We start from the raw sequence: 18,664 nt of genomic DNA on the forward strand, positions 1-18,664 counted from the left end.
GGGGAGGTGGTACCTGAGTGTGTCTGTGGTCGATTACTCAAGAAGGCGCTACCAAAATACTACAAACAAGTTTATTTTGTTAGAAGTATATATTTATTGTAGAAAATTACTAGATGTGTGTCCATAGGACACAAGTGCCCCCACTCCTGCCACTGTAACATGGTTTTATGACTCAGGTTAAATATTTTTTAAGATGTTTGCAACACAAACATTTAAGAACCTTATGTGTATTTTTCACTTAGTTTGCCATAACTCTGGCCTAGTAAAATCCTAAAGAGAACACTTCACAGACTATAAAACAATCCTCTAATATTTTATGATTCTGGGTCAAAAACATTTTAACATACATGTTTCACAAACTGTTTTAAGTAAGTCTGGACAAGAAGTCTGGTCTTGTGTAATGAAAAAACTTAAAAAAAATAAGCCAGGGGCCATAACTCCTACACGACTGAATGAATCCGGACGCGAAACCACAGGTGCACAACTGCACATGCTGACCAACATTCCTGTAAACTTTGGTGACTCTAGGTCAAATACTTTTGGAGCTACGCGCGACACAACGTTAAAATGACCAATTTTTTACTTTTTACTACGTCAGGGGCCATAACTCCTACACGACTGAATGAATCCGGACGCGATACCACAGGTGCACAACTACACATGCTGACCGACATTCCTGTAAAGTTTTGTGGCTCTACGTCAAATACTTTTGGATCTAGGCGCGACACAACACTAAAATGACCAATTTTTACTGTCAGGGACCATAACTTCTACACGACTGAATGAATCAGCACGCGAAACCCTAGGTGCACAACTACACATGCTAACCAACAGTCCTGTAAAGTTTTGTGACTCTATGTCAAATACTTTCGGAGCTAGGCGCGACACAATATTCTCGGAAGGACGGACGGACAAGAGCAAATCTATATGCCTCCACCACTCATGGGGGAGAGGGGTACAAAAAACGTAAACAAATTTCCAGTCGAACCCTATAGAATATGTAAATGAATAAATATACTAGTTTATACGGCCGAAATATGATCAAGGTGGACTGAAGTGGTGAACGATCTTGAAGAATATAAAAAATAGAATATAAATATTGATCTTTTCTTCCTATCCCAGGTAGAAAGGGCTACGGACACATGCTACATCTCTTGTCATAACACTGCTCTATTTGAGAGAATTTAACACTTAATATGAAAATCTCTATAAAGTATAACAATATAGTATATTAAACAAATTTAACCAAGCAAAACAGTTATAGAAAATGTTTTATGACAAAATATATGCATTGCCATATAATGAAGAATCATTGAGAGAATGATGATTGTTTTAACTTTACCTCATGCCACGGTTTTAACCTAAATTCATACACAAACATCATTTTCAAAAATGTTCAAAAATGGCAAAGGAGGTAAATGTATTTAATGCAGAGGGACTACGGGCACTACTCAGTTTATGTTAATCATTGCATAGTATCTGCTGTACATACTTTTAAGTTAACTGTTTATTGTTATACTGTAAGTATATTTTCTGCATTACAAAAGACTGAATTTTGCACAAGAAGAGCGCTAAAAAGTGGCCATTTTTTACCTTTCTCTGTTGATTTTCATTAATGCTAATACTGAAACCTATGTTATATATCTATGGAAATGTCTTCGTTTCAACTGCAACACACCATCATCAGTGTATCTACTGCATTTTAAAGCATATTTCAGTAAATGAGGCATAGCTTGGCACTCATTGAAAATCCCTTTCTGATTTTGTCTCAGTCGTATACAATGTATGAATATATACGGATATAAAGGAACGGCTCGTGCATGTAACATCTATGTTTTGAGGATAACATGCATTTATTGCGCTGGCATCACTTTTATATAAAGGAGTTTTATAGTCTTGTCGATTTCGGTAGAACAGTGCTATAGAAAACGGGTTACATTTTCTATTCAGTTCAATCGTTTAGCACATTTGTTCAGTATCTCCACGTGACAGAGTAGTTGTGTGCAGTTATAGTTTATTCTTTCTTTTTAGCCACTTCAATGTATCATATTTATATATACATGTACATCTAAACATCGTTAACATTACATACATTGTCATTCAGTTCATGAATAAGTAGGGATTACTGCCCTCCATCAACGTTATATACACTGTAAGTATGCAAAAATATGTACAAGACAAACCACGAAGAAGCTGCTAATTCTTATACCAAAAATTAATCAAAGCTGAAAATAATAATTAAATACTGAAACTGAAATAAAAAAGATAATAGATCTAATACACGTGTAAGATACACTGTCAACATAGTTAAACTATGGATGGAGTAATTAGCAACTTCTTTTTGGGAGTATTATAATAAAAGAAATACTTGAATGATATGAAATTATTACTATTTACAACAACAAAACATCTTCATGTTAACAGTTTTGTTTTTGGTTTTGGCATGATTTTTATAAGGAATGCTTAGCAGAATGTACATTCGGTTTATTTACCAACAAGATGAATGTTTGATAAAGAGAAACAGCTGTTAACACCAAAAGTAGCAATTTGTGGTTGAGATTATACTGCCGGTTTAAACTGTATTACAGCATGTCAGACCGTGAGTTTGCATATTTTATATCTACCCATCTCTGTTCTGAAAGGTGTTGCTCCACAAATCGAAAACTTATAACATACTCTATGAGAAGAAGAAACTTACTTACTTACTTAGACAGTGATTATAAAATTAAAGGTACTGCATTGTCAATTTTCAAATATGCATCATGTTTCTTTATACCACAATTAGTAATTTGTTTTACAATAAAATGTTAAAACATGTTTTAAACACTAAAAGTAATTTGCTGAATTACAGTGAATTAATATGTTTTAAAATAATATAATTATGGTCATTCATTTCGTAAATAAATTTTGTGAAACAGCACCTTCGAGTTTACATTAAGCGATTAAGAAACTATTGATAGGCTAGAACTTAAACTAGTTGGGTCTGATTAGAGGTGTTCCTCAACTAGCATACCAGTCAACGTTGTGTTTATTTTGTACAACAAGCGAATACCCCAACAGACAATTGCTCAGAGGGTTGCGGAAAACATATTTCATAAACATATCGACATTGTTACTACCAGTTCAGAGAAAGCAGTCAGTAGTTTTCAAATCACAAACATTCTCTATTAATACAACAATATCAAAGGCGTAAAATAGGGTACGAGATTTTCAAATGTAACAGATATATCAACAGTTAAAGGTAAAATCAGATCATTGATGTGGAGAAGACAGAATACATTCCTCTCTTAAGCCATTGCGCGTTATAGAAGTGTAATATGTCATCCTTATTTACAAGAAACGTTAAATTCGTAAAGCCCTTCCAACATTCCAACACTTCCCATGTTAAATCAATCGTAAACCTTGTCGGGATACCATCATTACATGACTTCAGGGTTTTGTACTCATTTATCACTTGCTGTATTTCAGACAGTAAATTTGTATATGTATTACACTTTTTGTAACCTACTCCTGCATCACACAATGTTAGGTGTAATTTGCATTTGAAGATTTACATGACATTTGCATAGACATCATGGTTCTCGATGTATTCTCGAATAATGTTATAACAATATTTGTACTGCTCCTGGAAGTAAATTAAAACATACATATATATATAATTATATAATACTGTTTATGAAGTACATGTCCAGCTTTCTGTAGAGAAATAAAGATAGTAATGAGCTATAAAAATACCACGGAATCATATTTCAAATGTACAGCCAAACATTCATATTTATTACGATTAGGAAATCAAACAAAATAAGGACAAAGATCCTATAGCAATAGCCACGTTAAAAGAATGAAGCCTCTCCAAAGCAGTGTTGGTCACTGACGTTTATTCTTTATAAATATATATAAATATTTAAAATATATAATCAAAGTAACACAAACAGACAACCAGGACAATACAAACAACAAGCAAATTCAGTGAATTTATATTCCCCGGCAAATAGGTTGTTTTGTGAATAAAGGGACCCTACTTTGAAAGATATAGCAATTAACCGGCAATAACTCTGCAGTTACTGCATAGATCCTGGCGAAAGTTGTACCTGCACCACCGTCCTATAGTGATCTTAATTTGTATTAGCCTTTATTAAAATCCATCAATGACCTACTTTTGTTTAGTGGAATTTATGAATTTAAAACAATCAAAAGGCAGTTACTCTACAGATACTGCAAAGATCCTGATGAAAGATGTACATGCACCACCGCCCTATAGTTATCTATATTTGTACTAAATTTAATGGCGATCCATTAATGGAGTACTTGGGAATTTATGGATAGTACAACAGTTAAAGGTAACAGCTGTTACTCAATTGGTCTTGGCGAAATTGCGTATACATCACCATTTTATAGTCATCTACATTTATATAAATTTCCATGAAGATCCAGTTGTAGGTTACATAGATACAGTCAAAAATCCATATATTTTACCAATTCAAGGTGAAAAACTTTGCTTTTACTGCGTCAAGGGGGATAATACTATATGTGAGCAAAGGTCATGTGCTAAATAATAATCGTATGAGGTTTGGTGATTCAAGCTTATTATAATAAGTACTTTTTGGATGATAAGAATGTTCAATTTTGGACGGACGGACAACGCCAAATCTATATCCCTCCACCTTCAGATAATATAGACACAGTGGACGGTCAGTGGCAAACACCCACCGGTAAGTTTTACCCGGTTTTCTGGTATCAGGAAGCACACCACAAAGATACTCATTATATAGAACGAACACCTATCAAACTAATATACTCAATGAATTTGCAAAAGGCAGAGTAAAGAAACATAAAAAGGTGAGACGAGATTGGTAATTGTTTAAGATCTGGCCATCATTGCATCTAGAAATGATTTATCCTAGTGACGACAAAAACAATTTTGAAAATGTTGAATGTAACTATTGATCTTTAGGCCCAAGTGATTTTCTTTGCAGAGTGCTCATAGCAAAGTGTTTTATTGTAGATACCCTATTGAATGTAATCTATTTCAGATTAAGGTCAAGGTGACTTACAATGTTGTCAATAACTTGTTTCCTTCTCAGTCTGACCAGTCTGACAGTTTCTGCAATTGCAACCTCCCGGTCCGTTTTCATCCTCTCCAACACACATAACAGTACACACAGGAGCCCGCTCTTCTTAGCACCGTCTCTTTAATGTAACGTTTTAAGGTTATATCGTAATATTCAAGTATTTCCTATATATCTCAAAACACAAACAATTGACACTTTTATTATCCAGACCTTTTCCATTTGTCGATATACACACAATTTGTAATTGTCAATTGTCATGAACGAAATCTACAAAATACTTTACCACAGGATTCAATTATTTTTAGATAAGGTCCGACTTTATACATAAAACGTAATTAAATATGCAAAACCCCGGCAACAAAGGAAACAAGAAGACTCGGTCTGTCGACGGAGGTAACGAAATATGCAACACCTCTTAGTCTCCATATAATACCACGCCAACTACATAGATATTCACTGAAAAATCAATATTTAAGTTTGTTTCGCAAAATCTACGGAACAAAAACAGACTTGACTCAGGGATCAACAGATCTTCGCATTTGACGGAATAGAAATTCATTGTCATTAGTATCATTAAAATATGCATAAAACATTAAGTTGTCAGCCAATCATAAACCAACCACAGAAAAAAGATAGAGTTAATTAGACTTATGGATCCCATGTTATCCACAGTAAAATGTGTTTCTATCACTCTAGATTATTACACCTTAAAGATACTCACAAGCATTGTATCACCAGCGGACTACTTTCTTTGCCCGTGTCTTCATTCTCAATATCTGATATCAGTCTAAGCATAGACGCTGTGCTCTTCGGTATCTTTCCATTGCCTGGCCATGCCCGGAAATGGAACATGTGAACATCCTTTTGCTGCTCCTATGAAAGAGTTTGGATTTTTTATACTCAGTAATAACAAATGGTTGGAAGTTGGCAAAATAATGTATTAACGCTTTTTTATCATGGACAAAATGAACACTCAACATGGAAAATGACTTTTAATAACTGCCGATTCTGGCTTCACTCTGACTCATTCTTATGGCTTAATGTTAAATACACATTTTGATCTGAAGTTTGTTGAAATGAAACATTTAATTTTAGATCAACCAAAAAGTAGTCTTGTTACAATCAACGGATAAATATAGAAAAGGATAAACGTCATATAACGTATTTTCTTAATTTCTAGCGGTATATAGCAAATTACTACACACGTGACTCCTTGCGATATAATGCAAAACACCCAGTGTACATAATATATAGTTATCCTTGCATACTGGATTTATTTTTCCAGTGATTATATCAATGTTTGGCTTGTCTAGTTTTACACCCCAGGGTGAAGCATTACACGTGATGTAAATGAAGTCATAACGAACTACATTTATGAATAAATGCGTAAATGTATGTGTTATTTTTATATTATGTAAATACTGATTCCTTTAAATATTTATAGAATTAGGTGTTTAAGTAAAAGAATATATCACAGATTGCAGGTGCAGATGGAAAAATCCGGCACTTGGGTAAATATTCTAGCGGTTTCCTTGCAGACAGCGTAAATAGTTACTCCCGGTCGGATTTTCAAATCTGCTTATACAAGTAACAATAGATTTATCAGCTTGACCGTTAATTATATAAACACTTTAGTACAAAAATATTTAATTGCAATTATACTACGCACGTTCAGAGATAAAAAGGATCTCGACAAAGCGCTTTTTATGCAAGTGTGGGATAAAGACCAATTTGCTATTCAGTCTGGTATGTATTTTGTCCACTATTACATGTTTGCGGTCGTCAACGGATCGCGATCTAGCCGTTCAGTTAGTACGTCGCAATATATTCTTGTAGATTGCTTTGTCTCTAATCAAATCAAACTTTTACTATGATTTAAGCTTCCGGCCCATACACCATCATCCATATGCATTCCCCTTTAAATACATCTTGAGTTTCATCAGTACCATCTGTTTTCGCCATTATTTGTAGTCGCCCATTTTTGTAATGAGCTTTTTGTCCCTTGGCTTTCAATGATTACAAAATTGTACGCTGCCTATTTGAAATTCGAATTCCATTATTCCTCAGTTGATCCCGACCGTTAAACAATTTAAATGTCTGGCTGAAATCACTAAGTTTTATAAGTACCATACAGTGTTCATCATTATCGTCTTCCTTAATTCTCCTCATTTTGATCAATACAGGACGAACAATATCAAGAACGTTTGACAAATGCTTTAAAGGGTCTGGTTGTTTTCATTAACTTGCCCCAGAAGATCAAATCTACAGTTCAACTTTCAATTTATCTACTTGTTCCTCAAGCGTTCCACGCATGTCGAAATGATTATCTAATTTCATATCAAGAAAGTAATTGGTTATTAATTAATTTCCATATTCTGTTTATAAAGACTGTTCTCAGTTTCAACCTCCTTATGCTCATTTGAAAATGTAAAGTGAAAAGGAATATAAACTTGACTGTTTATGATGATTGCGAAATGTGAAGATGGTATATGGTAAACTTACATTATCGTTTAGACGGAAACTATATCTAACTGTTCTTGATGTGTAAAACTCCTCTTTCTTCTCGTGCATAAGTTTGGCTTTTAGTGGTCCAATCGCTTTTGGTACATCACTTGAAGGCCAATATACACCTTCCTGTAACAGACATCAAATACTGTTTGGAACTTTTCAACGAAAAAAGGACTGTATTTTGTCTTTCCCTATGTCCGTAAGTCTTGTGGATTTAATATGAAAAAAATGTAATGCAAATAAAAATTAGGAAAAATTCCCAAATAATTTATTGACTTAATTTACTTTAAAGTTAATAAATATTAAAACCTTATAATAACGAAGTCAAAATTACATAGCTACTAAAGTACAATACACTTATTAGCAATGCAAGCTTACAAAGAATACTAAAGTTTACCTCGAACATTATTCCATTATATTATAAAATCAATGAAGATGAATGGGCAGTTTTTGACATCATTATCGGACTTAAGGATAACATGGTGTAATAGTCATATTTCATATCTGGTAACTGGATGGTAATATTTAAATGAAATTTGGTCACTTTAAAGACATTCAAAATTAAAAACTTTTCACCGAGAGATTTTTCAAATTTTATCACCTTTTGGGGAGATAATCGGTATTAAAGTTAACATTGATGCCTATGAGAAATATATAATTTCTTTATTTATGAGAACCTAAACTAGAGTTTTGAGAAAATTTTGCCGTAGAAAGCTGCATTATATGATTCTGATACAAATATCAAAAAGAAATCTAAAATTCCCCGTAGGGAAAAGGAGAAAATAATATTTTCTAGTTTTCAGAGGAGATAACTCATGAAAAACCAAAATTATCAGGGGAGGTAATCTAAAGGAAATTTTTGAGAACTTCTGTCACTTTATATCTTGTCAATATGCACTTTACTTCTATCGTTTGACATTTTTAAAGCTTACAACTTGATAATGTATATACGCTTTTGGTGAAATTGAGGCCTATTACACCATGTTATCCTTAATTCTATAAAGGAAGTACAACTGGTTCCAGTTGTTCAAAACTGTAACCGCCGCTTAAATTAACCGCCTATTAAAGTTTGATTAAAAATATTAGTCTTGGTGTAACAAAACTAATGTAATGTTTTGATTTTACTGTAAAGACTGTTTAGTGCTCACAACCTGTAGCTGATACATTTGCTTTTCTAAGTCTTTTAAAATGTTGAAATATAACCGTCACAGTTAACTGATCCTTAGCCTAAAGTCGCCTGTTAAGTTTTGAACAACTAGGTTCTGTGCTATTTAGGTGCAGATTTTGGAATAACTCATAAAGAATGCTGTGCACGATATGTATACAGTTTCGATATCATTATCCGATCTTTTTGTTAAAAGGTTCACTGACATGTTCTTAATTATATTCAAATGCAATTTTCCAAAGGCAAATACCGCAATATCTGAGTCCTCCAGTAATACAACTGTTTTAATGTTAAACTCCCACACCATTCTTACAAAGTCAACAACAGTTTCTCTTAATGGAAACTGTGTAAGAATCATACGATCTTTTTGGCTGTATGTCTGAAAAAGATTTAAGAATAGATTCTTATTCTAATATGCATGTCATATTCAACGTTCGGTTATAACATATATTGCTTCGAGTTTCATCATGGTTAAACGTCATGTGATACCTGTATGCTGCCGTTCCCTTAAGTACTTTTAAATAATATTCACAATCTATATGGCATTAAATTTTATAGGGTGCCTCCGTGGCCGAGTGGTCAAGGTTGCTGACTTCAAATTACTTGCCCCTCACCGATGTGGATCGAGCCTCACTCGGGGCGTTGAACTATTCATATGAGGAAGCCATTCAGCTGGCTAACGGAAGGTCGGTAGTTCTACCCAGGTGCCCGCTCGTGATGAAATAATGCGCGGAGAGGCACCTGCGGTCTTCCTCCACCATCAAAGCTTAAAAGCCGCCATATGACCTGTAATTGTGTCGGTGCGATGTTAAACCCAACAAAATAAACAAATCAAACCCTTAAATTAGCTCTGTTCCATTTTAGCAATCCCTTTTGCACCACTTCAAAGTCTGCAGACTTTCCTTCCAGATACAAAGGTTTATCAGAAAATTCACCTCTCCAGAGTAACATTCCTTTTACTATAATTAAGTCAATATCTGTCCAAAAAATTTTTCTACACGGCAATCAAATTTCAGTATTTCAACTAGTTGTGTTGTACCAAAACGGCTACGAAATATTTTCCCCTTTACAATTTATGTAAGAGGGGTCTAACTCGCCAAGGTTGTTAGATAAAGGAAATTTGAAAGACACACTAACCGAGACAAAAACAGCATTAATAAAATCGTTTCTTCCTTTGACAGTCATTCCTAGTCTAGGCCGATGGAGGTTATCTGTAATGAGATTAACGTTTTCATTATTATTTCATATCCCCTTGCTTACAGCTTAAGTACTAAAGAAACTATTTGCAGGCAATCGGCTTTAATACAAACTTAAGCGTAAATAAAATTCTCCGTCTAGCTGTTATGGTAATTACTTTATGTTTGGTATTATTACCTGGAATTCTTCTTCTTCGTTCGCGGTTTTTATGACTACATTACCTGGAATGACTTGAATATCTCTTGATTTGGGTATGTTTACCGGGAGCATCGCGTCAGAATGCTCTTTGCTGTTCGCACTGTTGGTGTCTGCTGTATTTTGATAAATTGCTTCCGCTGTCTCAGTTCCAGCTTCCATGTCTTCACAAATATTCTGCCATAACGTTAAATAATTTTATTTTATTCAGATACGTTGTAAGATATATTCGAAATAGATACATTGTATTTCTGATGAGTTTATCGTCGCGCCGACACATAAGTCATATGGCGACATTCAAGCTTTAAAGGTGGAGGAAAGACCCTAAGTCCCTCTTGTGCCTTATTTCATCACGGCCGGGAACCTTGGTAGAACCACCGAACTTTCATAAGAGAGCTGGATGGCTTTCTCCCAAGAAAAATTCAACGCCCGACTGAGGCTCGAACCCACATTGAAGGGCAAGGTGCGACCTTAACCACTCGACCACAGAGGCCCCTAGATACGTTGTAAGATATTGTTTATAAAGGTTTCAATGTCCAAGTGGCGTAACACTTTTAACTGACACATTCAACAGTTCTATTGTTCCATTTATCTTTAATGTATTTTTGAAGGTAACTGTTCTGGCTTTTCAGATCGCGAAACAGTCACAGAAATAGATGTAATTTATAATGTAATTGAATATACTGAAAACGTGTCGGCTAACAAAACTGAATGTAACCACTTACTTCAAATTCGTCATAGAAGGTTGGATTAGGGATTCCTTCTTCAGTAAACAGTTTCCTATGCACATCTATGTAGTGTTCCTTCTCACAGACAGTCCCTAAAGGATCAAGCGTTTCTGCAACCGATTCGTGTAGATACACATACTGCTCCTAATTAACAAAGAAAAATAGCTTATGAATCTAAATAAAACATATTTTTGTTATTGTACATTTGTAGGAGTTAACCTCGCACCAACACAATTATAAATTATATGGCGACTTACAAGTTATGACGGTGCAGGGAGATCCCACGTGCTCCTGTGGGCATTATTTCATGCCCTAACGTGAACCAAGGTATAACCACAAACCTTGAAAAATATCCAACAGGAAAAGCCACCCAACAAAAAACGTGCAAGCCAGCTGGAAGGTTTCTACACATGCAAATCATAATCCTGGCATGAACGTCACATTGTCCGAAAATAAGAGGGGTCAAGGTAAAAAAGTAATTCACTGTCATTCCGCAAATCAGTATGCACGTGACATGAAAACATCATTTTTCACTTTAAAATGCAATATTATCAACAAAGAAAATGAAGAACATTATTCATAAAAAAGAAGCGTAAAGTATTTGGCATCATTTAAATATAAATACTGTTTTTGCCTTGAGAAATCTAAGACAATTTCGGCTTTGAAGCGACTTGCGTCTGACAAAAGTTAAAATAACGCACACAATCAATGTCTTTGAAAACACCACAACCATTTATGGCAATCCTTTCATTCTTCATAACTTGTATTGAAATATTTTGATAATCATTAAATCTGATTTAGTACGGTCATTTCTTTTGTGATAGTTCAGAGTAGTCGTCGTTACATGTACACGTGTACCTTGAGCTGTAATTCACATCATACCAAATTCACTGTCAATGTTACATGTACACGTGTACCTTGAGCTGTAATTCACATCATACCAAATTCACTGCAAACACTTACAAAAATTATATGTTATTACAAGTGAGAGCCGATTAAACACGCGTGAACAACCATTTGTTTCAAAATGTCTCGATCATAACGTTAATTGATTTTATTTGAATCAGATACGTTTTATTTATGTCTGCTTGTATTAAGTTAAATGTATATTTATAAAAATCAGTATTGACTTTTACTTTTTTAAAAGTAGGCGTTCTCCGAAAGCTTTTAATGAAACCCATTAAAACGGCAACATCAAACACCATTTAATTAGGTAAGGAAAGTCACAGATATTATATTGGACAGGCTGTGGCTCTAGTATTCCACTTTTGACATTACCACGTGAACGTTTTAAACGACTTCATTGTCAATATGTATTTTGCAACTAAAACTAACTTGAAAAGAAACTGTCAATGTATCTACCTGCTTGTATCTATCTGATGGAACAAAATAAACGGATATTCGATATACTTTTTCCGACGACAACAACAGCAATTTCTATATAGAGCTACCTGAATGAAATTAATCCGAATATGAACCCGATTACTCATAGTTACGGTTCGTTAAGCATTGGTCCAGAAGATATATCATCTTAATATATTTATCTATTATTCATCTTTCATTAACAAATGCATTCTGAAAATCTTCTTGGGTCAAAATGTCCGTATGTATATTTGTGGGGGCTTAATAGTTCTTGAGTGTAATTGAAAATTGTTCATGATTTAAGTACATGTACACCATGTTTGAGAGAATCATATTGTTGCTGACCGACCTTTGTTTGCACCATATTCAGTCGCTGTTGCCGTAAAGTGTATACACCATCTTTGACGTTTACTTTTCCCTCGGATTTACCCTGATCGTACAGATAATCCAATGCAATAAATGTACCAGTTCGTCCGACACCAGCACTGAAACAGTTTGTCAGAAGTTAGACTTAATGTACACTGAAACATGGAGTAGAAAAAAACCCAGCATTTTCGGCAAAAATTGAACTATTGTAACATTGTTGCTTTCAAGGAATGTTTATGTAAATTTCAAATGCATCATGCATGTAGCTAATATTCACTTCGTTTGACCGTGCATATTATGATGAAAGGAGCCAATTGCTTTGGAATATGGTATATTTTGATATAAATATGTTGTTTAATACCTGCAGTGCACCATCCATGGTAAACGTTTAGCTTTTTCGTGACCCCTGACCTTTCGCCAGAACTGCACCAATGAAAGAGCAGTGTCAGGGACATCTTTGTCGGGCCAGGCTGTGTAATGGAACTGCAATACTGTTCGGCGTTCTCCAGATTCTTCCTGAAATATTTTAATCAGTTTTGCCTTTATATAAATCTTAAGATGATGTTTTCTAAAATACAATCGCTTTTGGTACTTCACTTTGTAATAAGTTTTGTTATATGATTAATTTAGTATGTTCTTGAGAACAAATCTAATGAATTTGCTAACTTGTTCTTATAGTTTGGTATAAAAGACCAAACTGTATTTCCAGTAACATGCACTAGTAACAATAAAAACGAGGGCTGATAAAGACTTCCCTTACACAGCACAATAACAATGCAACAATCTTACCAATATTGACTGGTAGGGCCGAAAAACTACATCATGTACACAAAACCCGTTGGTTCAATCTGCAGAAGCCATGGACTTAATCATCACTTTATGCTGAGGACTCTCTTGGATGCATCAGAACATGCTGAAGCTCAACACTGACAAAACTGAGGTCATTTTGTTTCACACAAATCACACAAAATTACCCGAAGATATCTGAGCGAAAGCAGGTCCCTCTCGGATTAAACCATCATTATATGTGAAGAATCTCGGCGCTAGAATGGATTCAAACATGGTCATGACACAGCATGTAAATTCTCTCTATGCAGAGCTAGTCATGCACAACTTCGGCAAATAGGCCACATTAGGCAGTACATAACAGCTGATGCTACCAAGTCTCTTGTGAACTCTCTGGTTACATCGAAAGTAGACTACTGTAACTCGCTGCTGTATGGAATTTCCAAAGACACACTGCAAAAACTTCGATGTGTACAAAACACAACGGCCCGCATCATAACCAGAACTCCGCGTTACAATCACATCCCATAAGTCTTGAAGGAGTTGTATTGGCTTCCGGTTCAGCACCGAATTGAGTTCAAAATCTTGACACTTACATACAAAACCATGCACAATGAATCTCCCAAGTACATTGTCGATATGCTGGACATGTACAAGCCTCGTACAGAATTAAGGTTGGCAAATGGCCCAGTGTCTTTGGTTGTACCGAGGAGTCGAACGGTAAGGAATGGTGACAGAAGTGTCAGGCATGCAGTTCCAAATCTTTGGAATGCCCTCACAGCAAGCATCAGAGATTCAAGCTCACTGGCCGCATTTAAAAAAAAATCTTTGAAAACTACGGAATCCTGTTAGTGCCATGTGAAATGTCGTCCGTCACCCCGCGAAGGCGACGCCTTTGAGGGGCGACGGAAGACATTTCACATGGCACTAACAGGATTCCGACGCCTTTGAGGGGCGACGGAAGACATTTTACATGGCACTAACAGGATTCCGTACAAAACGCATCTCTTTCACACACGTTACAAAAAATAACAAAATTTGAAATACTGTTGAAAATGGCGTTAAACCCAAAACAAACAAAATAAAAATAACAAAATCATGACAGGTTTGTTTTTTATTGAGAAAGGGAGTGTTCTCCTTTAATAGTGTATGTAATGTTATTGAACATTGAACATAATTTATGGATGATCTTGTTTTAATTACTATTCCTTTTAATATTTTACCAATATATATATGCATGTGTTCTTTATGTCTTTGTAAAGCGTTTTTGAACGCACATATTTTGTACGAAAAGACCGCTATATAAATGTTATATAAATTGTTCCTTTCTGTTACATTGATAACGCTGACATCGTCTAAATCCATGCATCAAACAAAGCGCTTGTAAAATTGGGATACAGCAACTTCCGTTCTTGGAGTTCCGATATTACCTCATACCAGTAGGGAACCAGGCTACAAGGAAGATCCAGCTGGATATCAAGCCATTATGCTTTTAAACATTCTGACCAAATTTTGTTTGAACAAGAACTGCTCCAAACAAATAATGAAAACATTGAAATCACTTTTTCTATTCTTGCAATTACGAAATGTGGTTCAAACAGTATAAATTGATAGCGAAGACTAGAAAATGAATATGACCTGACAACTTGCCTTGTGTAAATGAAGAGGATCTGCAACATTGATACATGTGCATCGGGCATGCAATATTGAATTTGCATAATCTCGTAGAAGAAGTAGATGAATCGTATTTCAATATCATCACGACAAATGTATATATTGCAATTTGTAAAGTGTACATGAATATTTAAAACCCATATATAATATTTTGCGTCCGTTATTCCATTTACGATTTATCCAGTGAAAAACATTCTACTATTCTGCACATTTATACTTTGAATTACAGTTCGGATGGAGCGTGTGGGCTTTGTTTATTTCATACCGTTTCCCGAACATACTCAACCAAAAGATAATAGGTAAGGGTAGATTTCTCGGAAGCACAGAGCACCAAAAACACAGCACCAGAGCCACGCATTTACATATTAGGCCCACAACAAAAAGAAGCTGTAATGGAAAAATATTTCAGACGGGTTGCTTCAAACATCCAACAAGTACATATTAATATAAGCTAAATATTGATAAAGGGGAAGGAAATGGCAAGGGGCGAAACGGGGCCGGGGGTGGGGGAGGAACCCAAAGGGGAAAGCCGAACAAGGACGAACACACAAGGAAACGCCATGCTCCTCAAAAACAACCGTACCACAACGCGAACTACAACAGCGCAGACACCTATGCACCAAGCCAAGGACAAAGACACGACGACGACCAACCGAACAACACACAAGAAAACAGCAGGGCACCGTTATAGATTCACAAGCATACAAACGCACCCACACAAGTAGGAAAAAACAATCAAGTACAGTCCCGGGATTAGGCTGCCAAAACAAAGAGGAGCACTATAATTAAAGGGGGAGTAAAACCGAATATGTTTTTATTTTGTATTCTATACTTACAAAATACCTTCATATACGGTTTTCCTTTTTTTTTGCCTAGGACCAAATAAATGCGGTAATTCATTACCTGTGTGCAGTGAAATGTTCTGATTTTGAAATCAGTGTACTCTTCAACCGAGACAACGTCTGTAGATATATCAGCATACACCCTAGAGCCCTCATTTGACCAGTACTGGACACACTTTAGCTGTGCAAATAATTATGAAACTGAACGTTAATTATATTAGTAAAGATTTACCTAAATTGACATGAATTAGGTGCCTACTGATATCGATGCAATAAGTTAGGCACATCATATATCGTGTAGTAATTTCTCATATGTTATAAAACAAAACTGACATCTACATTTCTAAGCAAATAGCCACGCGTAAAGACTGCAAGCAGACCACGAGTATTGCATATTTTAATAACACATAGTTTTAAATGAATTAAGCTTTCTTTGCATATCAGATGCTAATGAAATACAAATTCTAAATATACCCGGCCTAATTCAAAGCAGTTGGTGAGCATGACTATGACAGAAATTTGCTTTGACCAAACCATTCTCCATATATCTTCAACAGTCGTTTCAAGGGCACCTGCAAATATGTGCTTGAGTATATTGTATGACTTTATTTGCACATAAGAACACATTTTTAGTAGGAATATCTGGGTTCCAAGAACACAGCCCCTTTAAAAAGAACGCAGTTTATGACATATAAATGTGTTCATTACAGACTGATACACACTACTACATACTAGAGTGAACCATGTACAGAGTTGAGATAAACCACAATGCAAGAATATTAGTTCTTTGACATACGGCTATCTGTAATACGGTTGTGCGGTCATCTGTAATACGGCTATCTTTAATACGGCTATCTTTAATATCTGTGTATGTCTTTTAACCAAGTGGTTTCATCCCTCTTAAACCTAAAACCATTCTATATGTTTTGCTTTAAGACTGGGACAATATTAGTTTTCATGTACGTATTTCAGCTGTTGGTTCTTGATTTCAGGTCTTAAAGGAAGTGTTGTACTGTCATTTCATTCTTTTGAATACGAATTAAGCAATCTAAATCTACACATGCATCTTTGTTTATAGTGTAAATGTTATAGCTATCTTACCCTGGGCTGCAATATATTTGCTAGTAGTCTCGTATCCCTGAAAATACAAACGAAAATTCTGTTACAATTGATAGCCATCTATCCAACCTAGTACCTGCTATATTTCAAGCGCAAAGCCAGTTGCAGAGAAGTTTTAAGCGTTTTAAGTGTCAGGTCAACAACAGCTTTCTCCATGTTACCTGAAATGAACCCAAACTTGCTCCTTGTTAGGAAAATTGCATTATTTCAACCTCAAATTCCTCCACGTTACGAATTTTACGTTAAGTCAACCTCAACTTTTTCCACATTACGATGTCAGGTCAACAAGAACATTTTCCACGTAAGGAATATTGCGTTAAGTCAACCTCAACTTTCCCCACATTACGAATAATGTATGTAGTCAACCACAACTTTCTCTGCGTTACGAATGTAGCGCCAGGGCAACCACAACTTTCTCCACGTTGAGTCAACCTCAACTTTCTCCACGTTAAGTCAACCTCACTCTTCTCAACAACTTTCTCCGTGTTGATTCAACCACAACTTCCTGCACGTTAAGTCAACCACGCCTTTCACCACGTTAAGTCAACCTCAACTTTCTCCATGATACGAATATTACGTTAAGCAACTCCAACTTTCGCCTTGTTATGAATAATGTACGTAGTCAACCAGAACTTTCTCTGCGTCAAGTCAACATCACCTTTCTCTACGTAAAGTCATCTTCAACTTTCTGCACGTTATGAATATTGTGAATGTAATACTTACATTTATATAACTGGCGTTGATATAAGTAGAAGTCGATTCTCCTGGTATTTCTGGAAGCGTTACTCTGTTCATATTGTCTGAAATCAACAAGCTATATTAAGAAAGATGTATCATACTTCAATGTAAAATATTAGCTGAGCAATCAATTACATAACAGTCACTGCAAAACTTTATATATGTATACAGGTATGTACCTGTGAGTTTTAAAGGGATGACAATTATAAGATTCAGCTACTTTAGTACTTTAGTTATTATACATACATGGGTACAAGTCTTTATATCTGTTTTTCGGTTTGTATTCTACAGCTTTTGCCTCGGATGCGTCATTTGTTAATCCATACGGCAACTTCTAAATTTTAAGAGAATAAATGACCGGTATTGTTACACTAGCATAATGTAAGTCCATTATGGCTCAATAAATTAAGTTCCGATTGCAATCGCTGGTGTGTTTTAATAAAAACAATACTGTCTTGTTTTCATATATAACACAGATACAACAAAAATGTAAGGAGTTTTAAGAGTTATACAAGTTGTTCTGTATATATGTCTCCACGCAGTCTGTTACATACCATTACTAAACATAGAAACAGTGTGCTCAATGTTCTTTATATCTAATGTTAGTAGGCAGAGGTATCTAGAATAAAATTACAATCTAAAGTAGTTAGATGATCCAAGCAATATTGTATCGGACACTTTTAAATGGAGTCTGTTCATGAGAGGTAATGAAATATGCAACACCCTCGCACCCCCTAGTAGCTTATAAAGGGAATTCCAATGTGGTAGAAACTGATATTCCCCATGATCCCAAAGGACAAGAAATATATAACCATCTGTAAAGATACATTTTTTTCATAAAATAATGGATATGCCTTGTGTAACTAATATCATTTCTTATCAGTATTAAAAGAGAAGATAGTTTTTAATTAT

General features: G+C 35.2%; 1 protein-coding gene across 1 annotated transcript; it reads right to left on the reverse strand.

Moving 5' to 3' along the window:
• Nucleotides 1-80: 80 nt before the first annotated feature.
• Nucleotides 81-18,094, reverse strand: LOC123556445 (receptor-type tyrosine-protein phosphatase alpha-like). The gene is made up of 15 exons (XM_053542665.1): nucleotides 17,999-18,094; nucleotides 17,738-17,814; nucleotides 16,997-17,033; nucleotides 16,370-16,467; nucleotides 15,957-16,076; nucleotides 12,955-13,109; nucleotides 12,577-12,712; nucleotides 10,863-11,009; nucleotides 10,164-10,314; nucleotides 9,883-9,956; nucleotides 8,996-9,124; nucleotides 7,575-7,706; nucleotides 5,794-5,945; nucleotides 5,055-5,190; nucleotides 81-3,625 (listed from the first exon to the last, which is right to left on the reverse strand). The coding sequence occupies exons 2-15, from the start codon at nucleotides 17,807-17,809 to the stop codon at nucleotides 3,551-3,553; spliced, it is 1,614 nt and encodes a 537-aa protein (XP_053398640.1). The 5' UTR covers nucleotides 17,810-17,814; nucleotides 17,999-18,094; the 3' UTR covers nucleotides 81-3,550.
• Nucleotides 18,095-18,664: the final 570 nt, after the last annotated feature.

The sequence above is a fragment of the Mercenaria mercenaria genome, chromosome 5, assembly GCF_021730395.1.
Source record: "Mercenaria mercenaria strain notata chromosome 5, MADL_Memer_1, whole genome shotgun sequence".
NCBI classification, from domain to species: Eukaryota; Metazoa; Mollusca; class Bivalvia; order Venerida; family Veneridae; genus Mercenaria; species Mercenaria mercenaria.

What these genes read in the sequence shown, in the direction of transcription:
- LOC123556445 (XM_053542665.1), bottom strand. Translation starts at nt 17,809, where the DNA reads ATGAACAGAGTAACGCTTCCAGAAATACCAGGAGAATCGACTTCTACT. An exon ending in GAACATTTCACTGCACACAG is followed by an intron (nt 13,110 to 15,956) that starts GTAATGAATTAC and finishes AAAATATTTCAG; the next exon opens with GAAGAATCTGGAGAACGCCG. An exon ending in TGGAGGACTCAGATATTGCG is followed by an intron (nt 7,707 to 8,995) that starts GTATTTGCCTTT and finishes TGTCTGTTACAG; the next exon opens with GAAGGTGTATATTGGCCTTC.